At 39.4% G+C, this 14719-nt stretch overlaps 1 protein-coding gene across 1 annotated transcript in view; it reads left to right on the top strand.

Moving 5' to 3' along the window:
- cntnap5a (contactin associated protein family member 5a) overlaps positions 1-14719 on the top strand; it is a 104673-nt gene that overhangs the window by 68458 nt on the left and 21496 nt on the right. The window contains exons 13-17 of the mRNA XM_028591655.1: positions 2659-2859; positions 9695-9851; positions 10938-11065; positions 13225-13395; positions 14303-14521. Coding sequence (XP_028447456.1) covers positions 2659-2859; positions 9695-9851; positions 10938-11065; positions 13225-13395; positions 14303-14521 — 876 coding nt within the window. The remainder of the gene's footprint in view (positions 1-2658; positions 2860-9694; positions 9852-10937; positions 11066-13224; positions 13396-14302; positions 14522-14719) is intronic.

The following is a 14719-nucleotide window of genomic DNA, read 5'->3' as shown; positions in this document are numbered from 1 at the left end:
GTCACAATTTAACAAGTGGACAAGTCTAAAGCCCCCCTTGTGGCCTCTAGAGGCGGCAATTTACATTAAAGCATCGGGTCATTAAAGTCAAAAGGGTTAATCCCCTTGGGAGCACTAATCTGCTCAGTAAATTTCATGGTGGTCTGCCATTAAATTATTAGATATTTTCTCTGCTGACATTTTGGATTTAGGGTGGTGCAATAAAAAAAAAAGAAAGTCCAACATGAAAATACATTTCTCAATAAATTCCAGAGTGATCTGCACATTAGATTTGGATTATTATCTTGTGCACAACTTGTAATTTTGACTTGATTGTGGTGCAAAAGTCAGGATTTAACCACCACTATTAGGATTCATCTGCTGGTGACCATGAATATCCACATTCACAATAATTGCCCATTGACTTATGAAATAACATGTCCTCGATTTGTGTTTCTCAAAGTGAAACGCTTGACCTCTTGTTAAAGGAAAAGGGAAAATATGGGTAAGGAGTCAATACAATCATTACGAAGCATGCACAAATATCCATACTAAATTCCAAGATAGTCTGTTTACATTCCCATTCGGCCTTTAGTTATTTGCAGTGTACAATTAGTATAATTCGGCAGAACTTTTGGATTTTTGAAGTTAAAAGTGAAGAAGCAACGGTCTTTTGAATTTGGAAACTTGGACCTTTTATTGTAAAGCTCCATCACACCTGCTGTATCTGTGTGATCTTCTGACGGCTAGGACACAATTTGCTCTGTATCACCTCAACGATCCCATAAGATGTGACATTTGACAGACAGGGAGCTGGACACAACCTGATCCACGGCCATTGTGACATGCAGGACAAAACACATTCAGTTCAGTTTTGACACTGTGGAGACAGTATTCATCACTGGGCTGTCACAACTTTCTCAACTACTTTGTCCTTTGCAAGGTTAATGTACCGGGGAGAGGAGAGCGCTGCCGCCTCTCCACTGTCTGGTTCTGGCATTTTGTGTTTTCAGTCTTCCCCTCACAAAGCTGAATTGTTCGGCAGCAGATATGCCTCTACTTGACCTCAATTAAGGAATCTATTAGAAATGTAAATAGCTCTAAGCCTGACAACCTGATGTGAATAATCACAAAGTGGAAAGGGATTTTCTCCGCGGCAGAGTAAACATGAAATCCAGATAATGAAAACTGAGCACTTCCTCATCTGATTTTTATTGTACAAACGCTTGACTCCCTTTTGTCTCATGTTTCTCATACTGTAAACGGCAAATGCAGACTATTGGCTAAGAGTTATTCTGCTGCGATATGATTGTGTCTTGGGGAACTGTAAGGTCATCAATTATCTTGTGGGTTGGAAATAAGTGCAGTAACGCCGATGGTTCAGACATCCACACAGAATTACTGTCAGCCACGATGTTGACATGTCCAGTAAAATGTGACACGAATCAAAACACCCACTGTTATATCTTATATTATTTGTATCAGTTCATTAATCTTCTGTTTATTTGTAGATTTTAAGATGAAGCTACACACTTGCCTGTTTAGTCCAATTTTTCATTCTTGTTATATGGTGCTGTTTTGACATGCTCTGTTACTTGAACACATTTAATTTTCTATTTAATCTTTAATTTACTTTTAATCTGCCTATTTGTTTTTGTATATTAAAAGTGTGCCTTTCCATGAAATAAACTTTTAACACAATTAATGTTTTACACAGCAGATTTTGACTTGTCATAGCAGGAAAAGCACATAAGGAAATTGATAACGCTGGCTCAGTTCCATTAAGTGTTCCAGTAATAGCTAGTGGGCATAATACTCCTAGTGGAATGCAGCTAGCAATAATGTTATTGAATACACTTGTGCTTTTCCTGCAGTGCGTTTTCAAAATATCTGCCATGGAAAAAGTCTATCATCTAAATGTATGCACACAAAATTGCAATTGCTGAATTTAAACATTTCAATTTATTTTAAATCCCATGTTTTCCCTGCATGACAATTAAGATTGTGCTATTGGACATAAACCTAAATGTCTTAAAAATATGTGCTTTTGTATTTAGAAGAAATTGGGCGGATGTGGCTAACATGTATGACCTGTGGGCTAACGTATGCTAAAAGAGTAACATGTTTCTTGTATTCAGAGGTAGCTGCTCCAGTGGGTTTATGCTAACAGGCTGTTTTGTATTTAGAGAACAGTATGAGGACATTTAGTCCATGTTAACGCCACACTTTCTAGAATAAAAGGTGTGAACTGTGGATTCAGGCTTACAGTAACCTGTTTTCCTTAGAAGGTGAGCACAGTGGGTTCATGCTAACAGGCTAACAATTTGGACAGGGTGTTTACAGTGTGTTCATGCTAACTTGTATTTAGACAGAGTGTTTACAATGTGTTCATGCTAACAAGCTAACGTGTATTTAGACAGGATGTTTACAGTGTGTTCATGCTAACGAGCTAACGTGTATTTAGACAGGATGTTTACAGTGTGTTCATGCTAACAAGCTAACGTGTATTTAGACAGGATGTTTACAGTGTGTTCATGCTAACAAGCTAACGTGTATTTATACAGGATATTTACAGTGTGTTTATGCTAACAGGCTTACATGTTTTTGGGCAGGGATTTACAGTGGGATCATGTATTTAGACAGGGTGTTCATGCTAACAGATAAACTTTTTTCTTTCAGAGGAGAAGGTGTGGACGGTGTTGACACACAACAACACGTCTCCAGTTACAGTCCAGGGCTCTTCTCTTTACAAGCCGCACATCATGAAGTTCAACTACAGCGCCTCAGCTGAGCAACTCCGTGCCATCGTATCAGGCTCAGAGCAGTGCCAACAAGAAGTGGTTTACAACTGCAAGAAGTCCCGTCTCTTTAATACAAAAGGTGAGTATTATTTCCCCGCTGTAGTGTTTATGAGCTGAGCTCCAATCAGTGTTTGAATGCCAACAAAAACTGTAAAATGCATGGACAGTGACTAAATGTGGGTGTGTTGTGTCTGTGCATTATAACACAGAAGGCCTATGGGTGGTCACAGGAAGCAGGAGTTGAGCGGACAAAGATTGAAAGCCACAGTGAATGGAAATTAGAATATTTATCTTCGGTTACACTTTACTTGAGGGTATCTACATAAGAGTGACATGACACTGTCATGAACGTGTCATAAACTTTATAAACAAGTCATAAACGTTTATGACATAACGCTTCTTTTAGTAAGTGTCATTCTGTTTTTGTCATGACAAGTTATGGTTAGGGTTAGGGTTCATGTGTCATGACAGTGTCATGTCACTCTTATGTAGTTACCTTCAAGTAAAGTGTTACCTTATCTTCTCTAATGAGGATATTGCTCTGCAAGCTGCTACAAATAACAAGCTAACAGTCAAGTCTTGTTTTTTTTTGTGGTGGGCTGGGTTACCTAGTATTCTTTTTATATATATTTGGTAGGCCTACTTTATACCAAAAGATAACGGTACAATTGACACATTGACACAGTACAAGATCTGGAATTGAACATGTTTTTTATTTCACTTAAAACAGCTGAGGCTGAGCAAAGTACTGACGGCACCATTGACTACATGTTGGCTGTAAAGCACACTTTTATTATATTATAGAAGGAAAAAGAGACTTTGGTGTTGTCCTTTGGTTTTGGAGACAGATTTAGCTCTACAGATGCAGCCGGCTTAGTGGGAGATACAACTGAAAACAGCCCTGCATGTAAAAAATGCATGGGCCTGCGTGTTGCTTTTATGGTACCTTCGAGCAGGGAGAAAACTACGGGGCAGCCATGGGGAGCTTGGGGGCTCCTCTTAATAAGACATGAGCTCCCCTGAAAACAAGATTTGGGAAATTTTGGGGAGTTTTTGCATTTTTGCCATGCATTTCTATTATGAATCATGCGTAAAATTAAGCTATAATTAATGTATGATTCATGCATGAGGGTGATTCATCACTAACTCACTTTAATAAAGACTCCGGCATGCATGCAATTCTTGATCACTATCGGCAACGCAATAAGCGTGGCAGCGCAATATCAAAAACTACACTCACTATGCAGAGTATAATGTATACTTCAGTTGGCCGTGTTGTATCATACTGTGATGTTTTGTTTTGATACCCGTGTGGAAGTTTGATGTGGTCATTAACTGAGTATTATATATCAGATCATATTTAAAGGTCCCATGACATGGTGCTCTTTGGATGCTTTTATATAGACCTTAGTGGTCCCCTAATACTGTATCTGAAGTCTCTTTCCCGAAATTCAGCCTTAATGCAGAATTACAGCCACTAGAGCCAGACCCACAATGAGCTTATGACCTCATAAGGAGCAAGATTCCAGATCGGCCCATCTGAGCTTTCATTTTCTCAAAGGCAGAGCAGGATACCCAGGGCTCGGTTTACACCTATCGCCATTTCTAGCCACAGGGGGACCATAGTCAGGCTGGGGGAACACATATTAATGTTAAAAAACCTCATAAAGTGAAATTTTCATGCCATGGGACCTTTAAGAAAAAGTGAGCACCCCCAAAAGCCGTGGTATAGTTTGAACACTGCCGGTGAGACATAAAATGCGATCCAGGAAGTCTTGTTTGAGTTACTGATTAATGCGTTTGAAGACTTATCAGACGCCATAACACTCCACAACGCTTTAAAATTCAATGCGGCAGGATTTCTTCAGTAGAAATACAGCTTGCATGTTACAAAATGTATGCTTTCACGTTTTTGATTGGCCAATACAGCGCCTTGCCAGATGACGTCACATTGTGTTGCGGCAAAAGTTGAGCAACTTTTTTGCTGGCCAACCCTTCTGCCTTCTGCATTGGCACCCCCACTGCGTCGCCAGAATCGCCCCATTTGAATGAATAAGGGGCTGCTTTTTTGCGGAGTCGATTTTAACATGCTTTGGAAGTTTTGTGTCTTGACTGTTCTGTATTTTGCAGCATCAGGGGACTTATAGTTGTTGCATTGTGAATTGAAAGTCAGGCTGCCTGTGCTTTGTCACATTGGGAGCTGCTTCGCCTTCAACGCCCTGCCTTCTGCTTCGTTGTTCTAGTTATATTTTTTACAATAACTAGAGAGGCGTCCTCCAATCTATTTGTGTGCATTCATGTTAAACTGCTTTGTCACCTACGGTGTCCCAAACATCCAAACATTTGCTCTTAAATCATGAAACATTCATGAAACATTCATGAAGTCCCAGATTCAGCCATTCCCTTCATTCCCTGGGTGCCGTTCATTGTGCAAACAAACAAGTTCATTATCACACCAGACATCAAAGTGAGACAGGAAACAACCTATTTTATAGCTGTATGAACACTTTTGGAAACAGTCAGATTTTTTTTTTTTCCATGGTTGCCTTTGTTTGAGCACAGACATCTCCTATGGAAGAAGCTCAAATGTCTCTTTACGCTTCACTTTGATGAGCGTGAAGACACAAGCAATATCACTTTTGATTTCGAACATACTTTACAGCATAATAAAATTAATTCAGTCAGGAACACTCTTGATGTAACCATTTATTGCGACAAATGGATATGCAGTTATGCTTGGCGCTGATGGCTCTGCTCTTAATGATGCTCTCTGGATTAGCATCATGCTTATCGGAAACGGGGAGCGCAATGCAGCAGCTGCTCGAAGAAGCCTACTGGGTCTATAGATGCAGGCATTTGGCAAGATGTCCTGGATTTTAGCTGTATAGCATGTCCATTCTTCCTTATTTAACACCTGTGATTAATTAAGTTTGACAGTGAAGTAACGAACGTTCACAACAGCAAATTAATGACTGCTGTTTTCTCTGACTTCTATTCTTCAGTCTTGCTTGTTGTTTCACATTTTTATTTGTATGTTTTTTTAGAATTCATTTTGGTGTATCCACCTGACAGGTATGGTTAGTTGTGAACCCCAAAAAAGAAAACAAAATCTTACATTGGCGAGTTTAGAAAACTAAACTTTTCTGGTTTACTCTTGTTAAATATCTTTGCCACAAATGTTGTCTCACAATGATGATGTCGGCCTGTCCAACCAGCAGCTGTTGAGATATGGCTTGTATTTTAAATACATTTGTACTGTAGCGCTTTGAACACACTCTTAAGAAGTTTGTTTGAGATTTATGCAATGCCAATTTTTGACATCAACTAGCTCTTGTGTCTTTGGTGTTGTTGGAGTGACAATTCAAATATCAATTTGCCATTTTCATTTTTGGCCTGGCCGACGGATTCCTCATGAAAAAAAGAGAGAAAATTCCCGCACACGCATTTGTGACCTCTGCATTGGTTTATTTTGTCGGTCAATAATTCAATCCCAAGGACCTTTCTCAAGACACGTAGTAGTAAAGTGACAGTGCATAGGGTTTAAATACAAATCATTACATGATTACACTTCTAGTCATTGAGTATTCCTCCGGAACCACATTTTCTGATTGTTCTTCTTTGCAGACTCTAGTAGGGCTGTACCGAGTAGTTTTGAACACAGATAAAGATTAGGCTACACTAATATTATCAGTATTATATTACTTGTAGAATTAGATTCCAGTGGTGCTGCGTATGATTGTTTCCAACTTTCCAACTTGATCTTTCTGTCGTAGCATAATGTTGCTGCGGCAATATGTCTTTTAATAAACATTTCTTTAGGTTTATTCAATCGTCTGCTCGTCGACTCACTGCAACGCAGGGACATCAAGTGCACGTATGCTCAAATATGTAAGGATAGCTGTGAGAGAGCCTGTTATTTATCCAGCTTCAGGGTCAAGCATTATCATATCATAGAGCCACGTTGCCCCTGAAATCTGAATAGTACAGAGACAAGAGATGCTTTGTACGTTACACATATTCAGCATCATCACTCTGAGTCCAGGGGTTACATGAATAATAAGAAATGCTTAATACATCGTCTTGGACTGACATTACAGAGCCTAAAGGCGTGATTATTATTATCATTATTTGATGCCCTTATTAGATTAGCATACTGCCTACATGCATTTATGTTGCTGAAAGAATATTTATTAAAGAAAGTTGAAATGATAAAAAAAGACTAACTCATTAAATCTGATAAATCACTTTATTTGAATTGAGGATTTTCTTCGAGGATTTTAGAATTTGTTTCAGGGTGATGACGTCATAAATTATGACAACAGACATTTAAAGCTTCATTCGAAAACCTCAATAGAAGCTTTAAATGTAAAAAAAAAGACATTTCTGAGATTTAAGACAGTAAAGAGCGTATTCATTTCAACCGTTGTAATGCAAATGTAGGCGTGATGGCCGGTGTTGTTCTAGCCCACATTATTTCCTCTCCTATCTTTTTCACAATTGCGTATACGTAACTCTTATCCAACCATTTTCATGTGTGGCATTAGACTGTTTGTCATAGCCCATCAGATCCTGTTAGGAGAAGATTTCAGAGTGTTATCTTCTACACGATAGCAGCATTTCACATGGAGAGTGAATTAATGGAGATGGGACATTCTTTGCTGTATCAGACTAATATGACATGTGCATCCACACATATAAACTTATGCAGCTATAATGTATGCTGGGTGGGACAAAAGCATTGCGGCATGTGTCACTTAATTATGTATTGTGACATGTAGCTTAATGGGCTTTTCCTCGCTCGTTGGCCTCATCCCCAATGCAGGGTCACGTTGTGTGACAGATGATTGAAGCTGGACCCCTTAACCCCATAGTGGAGGTAATGGATTATGCCTTTGCCGTATATGGCTTTGCCTCGTTGACACGCAGGCAGCATGTCGTGAAGCGCCAGCAGAGAATCAAGATAAATACATTTATGCAATGAAGAAAATAACAAATTTGGTTAGATCATAAAAAAAATATATGGGACCATACAGAAACACATTGTCACATAGAAATAAGTAATGCGATAGATGTAATGTATATGGGGCGTCTAGCTGAAGCTATAATTTGCAGCCCCCCTGCCTGGTTCGGATTTTATAATAGCTCAATTGATTAAACAATATGGATAAAAACAGCATTGATAAATCTGACTGTGTACATGTCTATATACTTGTGTCTATGTGTGTATGTATTGCATATGACTGTGTATAAAGTGACATCTAGGTGTGTGTGTGTGTGTGGGGGGATGTATGACTTTAGGTATTTTTCCAACTGCTTACACACGTTTTCAAAACTATGTCTCCTTTTTTCAAAACTCTACACACAATTCCTAAAACTGTACACACAAAATGCTAAATGTCTCACATCTCCTTCAAAATGAAACACTGCATTCAGAATACCATAATCACATCTCAAAATGAAGCATTTGCATCAAATGGCAAACACTTTTTTCATAATAGTAAATATATGGATATACCATGTACACACTGTTGTTCTAAATCTAAAGCTCTTTTGTCTTTCATAGGCTTATATCTACATTTACAATGTTCTAGAGAGAAAGTAATCTGCTGAAAGTGGTTGAAAAGTGCACCTGTAAAAAGTAATGTAATGTTACAGTAAAACAGAAAATATTGATTGGGCAAAACATCACGTTAGTAAGAGTAGCACAGTGTTGTTTACAGTAGCATGAAACAAGAACACAAAAGTATAAACGTAAGTAAACCAAAGGTATCATTTTTAGAATAAAGAATGTGTGTGTGTGTGTGTCTGATTGTGTGAAAGTCTGATTGATTTGTAATGCTGAAATAGTCATTAGATAGTTGCATGCAGTATGGACGCCACTATAAAGCTACTCAAGATGGGCTTCTCTCCCTGATCTCATCAGAGATGGCTCTCCTTCTTACTCTTCTTCCCTCCTCCTAGTTGCTATCCCCTGTCTCTTCCTTCTACTCCTCTTACTCTCTGTCTATTGTTGGCATCCATTGTTCAAAACTGGTAATCTGACCTTTGACCTTTGTATAGGCCTATACTAAAGCAATGATTGGTTAGTGTTTAGTAATGACATAATGTGTTTGCAAATGTGAGGAGTGTGTGTGTGCCCTGGTAAATAAGTATAGCATTTTGATTGGCTGTGTTTAGAAATGGATAGCAAGTCACTTCCTGTTAGATTTTTGTGTCTTAGGTAGATAATTGTGTGTAATGTTTTGAAAAAAGTGTTTTATGCAATTGAAAGATGAGTGAAAGGCTGAGAAATAGCTTATGGTTTTGGAGATTTGCTGGGTAGTTTTGCACTTTGAGTTAGAGGTTTCAAAAATCGTGTGAAATGAAAAGATTTTGTGTGTAAGCAGTTGGAAAAAACTGTAATACAGTATGTAAACACTTTTTATGTATGTGTGTATGTATTGCATATGATGATACATGTATATATTATATCTTGTCTAGATAAAATATAGATAAATAGACAAATTCTTCCCAGTGCTTAAAAACTTGATTTTTAAATTTCTGAATATCATAACTTTTTCTTGATTTTGTGAGGTATTGTAACTTGCATTCATTCCCAGTTTTATCTTGGAATGAAAGAATGATTTTATTCTCATTTTATGTAAGCCTCTCGGCACAGCTGCCTCACAAGACTTCTGTCGCATGCGCATCTATAAATATTTAATTTTTGATTGGTATATTTGTTTTGAGTGTTTTGAGTGCATTCCAGATGTATTTTTTTCTGCATTTTGAGATAAGGAAAGTGAAGCAAAAATAATGCTATCCTCCAGATATAGCCCATGCCCTTGACCTACTTGAGCCTGAGCCTGAGCTGTGGCAGTGGCAGGCATCGGGCTGCCGCAGTGGTCACTGACTGTCTGCTGTGTTTATTACAGATGGCAGTCCGCTCACGTGGTGGCTGGACTGGGAAGGAGAGAAACGAAGCTACTGGGGAGGATTCCTGCCTGGAGTTCAGCAGTGCTCCTGCAGCCTGGAGGAGAACTGCATTGACATGAACTACTTCTGCAACTGCGATGCAGACACAGACGCATGGTACATACAGAAGTGCAGACGCACACAATTTGGACTCTCCATTCCAGAAAGAGTATTTTTCTTTCGAGGTGTTTCTATTATTTTGTCCACCCCCCTGATATCACTGAGGGTAGGCTTAATAACACAATACAATTCAACAGCACCACAAACTAGTGGTGGAAGAAATATCCAGATCCTTTTCATTGATAAAAGTACTAACACAACACTGTGAAAATACTCCACAATAGGTGAAAGTCTGGCATTCAAAACTTTGCTAAAGTAAAAGTATGTATTAGCAAAAATGTATTTCAACTTTCGAAACCATGTTCCTTTTTAGTGTTTTCCTGTTACGTATGATGTTTTTAGATTAATATTATTGCTGCATTAATAAAAATGTCATTTTACTATATAAGGTTCCAAATATGAACGAACAAGCATGTAAAAAGAAGAAAGGGACATGAACATGAGAATAAAACCCAAATAATTAATAACATCAATGATCTCTCTGTGGTATATCCATAAACTTCCACCCTTAGATAATCCACAGAAAGGCTACTTATGATTAATTAGTCAATTAATCAGTTTGGCATTCAGCAAAAATCAATTCGGAGAGAACGTTCATAAATCACTAAAACCACTCACAGCATCTCAGGGTCCAGAATCGGTTGAGTGTTATTCTTCTCGTCTATCTGAAGTACTTGGAGACAGATTTAGTCAGAATTTCTTTAACAATTTCTCACACCAGTGTTTGCTCCAAAATCATTAATTACAGCTCATACGTAATATTACAATCGTGACCAATCTAATCATACTTTTCAAGCACTGAAGGAAGAAAACAAAAGTCTGCATTATAGTTTTGGGTTAGGCGCTCTGAATGTCTTTGTTTACCGTTTCTTAATCCGCTGCAAAGCTCCTCTCGATTCAGCTCAGTTTGCATATTTCCAGAGGCAGTTGTCTGCATTGTGATAGATTGCTCCCTTTTTAATGTGTTTACTCTGCGTTCTGTGCTAATGCAGAAGAATGGATGCCTTAATCCGGACCCCCAGACAGCATCCACCCCAAGGGCACTGTGTTGCTATTTATTCCTTTCTGTTTTGTGTGTCATAGGGCCAATGACACAGGAATCCTCTCCTATAAAGACCACCTGCCAGTGAGCCAGATAGTGATTGGAGACACCAACAGAACGGGCTCGCAGGCCGTCTACCACATCGGCCCTCTGCGTTGTTATGGAGACAGTAGGTGATCACACACACTCAGTTTTGAAGCTACTGTGCCAGATTAGGTTGCAGATGGGGGCTTTGTTTCCCAGGCTTAGGGTTGATCAGAGGCTCAAATGATGTCCTTTATGCCTCATGTGTTTATCCATGGATAGAAAATTTAAATTAATCTGTTCTGTTACAAGTCGGACAACTGGCTGGGTGGACTATAACCTCATAAAATCTGCTGGACCTGCCAGTATGTCCGTCTTTACAAATTCATGTTGTGCAGCCAGGCAGGGGTGCCAAAATGGAGGGGAGACACAGCGGGTGGCAGAGCTGGACAGCAGCACTGGAACATGAAAGAGGTTGTAGATATTTACTGCCTCATGTCCCACAGTGAGCTGTGGGCTAAGGGTAGGGGATTTTTAGCAGCTTATCTGCAGTCAAATGTACTTCAGACCCCCATGGTTTTATTTTAATTCCAAGTTTCCTGAAGACATTAAATATGTCTAAGATTTTGCACAATACATCTCGTATTTCAAGAAAGAAATATACCTGTGATGTGACCTATTTTAGTTTGTTTTCTTCTTACTACTTAACAAGTTCTACACATTATGAGACATTCGTATCATAAGCTGAACTATTATATAATGACTGTATGAACATTTACTTTAAAATGATTATTTTCTTTATGCAAATAATTGTACAGTAGAAATAGCTTTGGTAATTTGCATTTAATTACTTAGACAATATTATTACCTTGAAATAGTCTTTTGTTCCTTCTCTCAGACATAGTCATTTTAATATGAGAAACTGATTTACTTTTTTGATATTATCATTTAACCCTGGTACCACGGCGCATCCCACAACAACGAGCTCTCCGAACACAAGTTATGGAAATGTTTTATGTGCTCCAAAATAAAAAAGCGAAATAAAAAATGTGAAATGCAAGAACTGTCTCACCACAGAAACGATAGCATTGGTTTTCAAATGCTCTGAACTATTATCTATTATTGATGTTTTTCTGACAATTGACACCTTTTGCAATTCTGCGAATAATGGCTGTGCTCTTTCAATGGAAATCAAATAGAGTCATGTTGTTATACCATTGCAAAACCTTGAGACGGTCCGGTGTACAAATTGTGTGACTTTTGACACCGGAGACCAACGTTTGTGTCCTGTTTCCCACCAGAAGTCAACCCCGGAAACACTGGTGACAGATCAGATTCCATTAAGTCCTTTTTAGTATTTCGTCGTTGCAAATGTGAGGAATCGATGCAAGTGGGGGAAAAAAAATTGACTAATGAGATTCCTTCACAAAAAGGAAGAAGAATTATGACCAAAAAAGTCATAAAAAATCCAGGCACTCGAGGTTGGTTCCAAAAAGTGATGAAAGGCCTTTAATAAATAGGGAAAGAAATAAAAAATACACAAACACGTGTCGGCTTGAGTCTTCCTCAGGGTGTAGTCTACACAGTGTCTACCAACCTTGAGTGCCTGGACTTGATTTTTTGTCTTTTTTCATGAGAATTCTTCCTTTTTGTGAATTGCATTCCCTTTCTAATAAATTAGCTTCCTTATTTGGTACCTATAGCCTCCTCCAGTCAGGACTCTTCCTACCTCCACTTTACTTTAGAGCTGCAACGATTAGTCGACTTATCGATTAGCCGATCGACAGAACATTTGCCACCTATTTTGATAATCGATTAATTGTTCAATTAATTTTTCATGCTGAAATAGCAGACTCCTGAATAGCTCAACTGGTAGATCCCATGTACAAAGGCTCAGTCCTTGTTGCAGTGGCCGCAGGTTCATCTCCGACCTGTGGCCCTTAGCTGCATGTCGTTCCTCCTCTCTCGCCCCTTTCACATCTTCAGCTCTCCTATACATTAAAGGCCCAAAAACTAACCTTAATAAAAAATAACAGACGTGCTGTTTTTCGCTTCTCAAAAATGGAGATTTCCTGTTCTTCTCTGTTTAATGTCATATTAAAACGAATATCTTTTTGGGAGCTGACATAACAAGACATTTAAAGACATCACCTTGGACTTTGTGAGACTGGGATGGACATTTTTCAGTCTTTTTATAGACCAAAGAATTAATCTAGGAAATAATCAGCAGATTTATTGATAAGGAAGATAATCTCCTTGTTGCTGCCCTACTTTACTTTCATCTTTCCTTTCCTTTTCTTTCAGAGTCTATATGGAACGCAGCGTCTTTCTACCAGGAGTCCTCCTACCTCTACTTCCCCACCCTACAGGCTGAGCTCGCCTCTGATATCTCCTTCTACTTCAAGACGAGCGCTCCTTCAGGAGTGTTTCTGGAGAACCAGGGCCTCAAGGACTTCATCAGAGTGGAGCTCAGCTGTGAGTCGATGTAGAAGTAGAGAAAGAGAAGTTCATGACAAGGACATGCGCACAGAATGCAAAAAATAGCCATACATGACAACACCCACAAAGGTTGTTAGTGATTTCCTTGTTTTTTTACCGCTTTTCCCGGATGGAAATGCTAGGTGTACTGTAGTTGACAGTTTAATTTCCCCGAGAAGCAGTCTGTCAGGTCTGCACAGCGTGATGTAATCCTAATGACACCGTCAACAGCTGTGTCATGCTGTTGCAGGAGACGTTAAAAGCATTTCTTACTACCCATGTAGTGAAGCGGAAGTCCTTAATAAACACACCAGATGGTTTTAAAGATAACCTTGTAGACTTACTGGAGGAGCGAGGAAATGATATGCTGCAAATCAAATTTACCTATGCAAAAGATTGACTTGTTTACACGAGCACCAATGAAGAAATACGCTGCAGTTATCAGGTTTTTAGGATTATGCATTAAAGAACTCAGGGACATGATCAAGTACTTATCCAGTCCTCAGCAGTGCATTAGTGTATTTATTGTAGGTGTTGAAAGGGATTTGAAATTGTTGATTACAGTGTGTTTTCTTCACAAACCTGAGGGAGACGTTCTCAGGATATTTGGAGCCATTATGTATTACTGCAGCATCGCAGACGTTGTGAAATATTGACAAGCTGTCAGCTGGGCCCCCTCATAAATCTATTCAGGTCATCAAGTTTTCCCAGCAGCATTGTATCACATTGCATCAGAAAGGGAGGATAGAGAGGAACATAAAAAACCTAATACCACATTCACGCTGACCTGTGTGTGTGTGTGTGTGTGTGTGTGTGTCTGTGTGTGTGTGTGTGTGTGTGTGTGTGTGTGTGTCTGTGTGTGTGTGTGTCTGTGTGTCTGTGTGATTCCCCACTGGCCCTCCAGCTCCCTCAGTGGTGACTTTCTCCTTTGATGTGGGAAACGGTCCAGCGGTCCTGTCCATGAAGTCCCACCTCCCACTGAATGACAGACAGTGGCACTACGTGAGGGCAGAGCGCAACGTGAAGGAGGCCTCCCTGCAGGTCGACCAGCTCCCCCTCCGCTTCCTGGAGGCTCCGGCTGACGGACACCTCCGCTTACGGCTCAGCAGCCAGCTGTTTGTAGGTAGGCTCGCTGTCAGACTGAATTTATACTTCCACCAGAGACGGGTTTATTTAAACCTGCATTAATTGATTTTTGTTGGGGGTGGGGTTGGGGTGGGGTGGGGGGCTGCAGTGAATGAACATTGATATATTATCACCTTATAAAAGTCGCCTGACATTAGCTCTCCTTTTAGCTTGGTTTTCTCTCCACCTAAGCTCT

Source organism: Perca flavescens, chromosome 11, assembly GCF_004354835.1.
Source record: "Perca flavescens isolate YP-PL-M2 chromosome 11, PFLA_1.0, whole genome shotgun sequence".
Classification (NCBI taxonomy): domain Eukaryota; kingdom Metazoa; phylum Chordata; class Actinopteri; order Perciformes; family Percidae; genus Perca; species Perca flavescens.
This window is presented reverse-complemented; position numbering and strand designations above follow the sequence as displayed.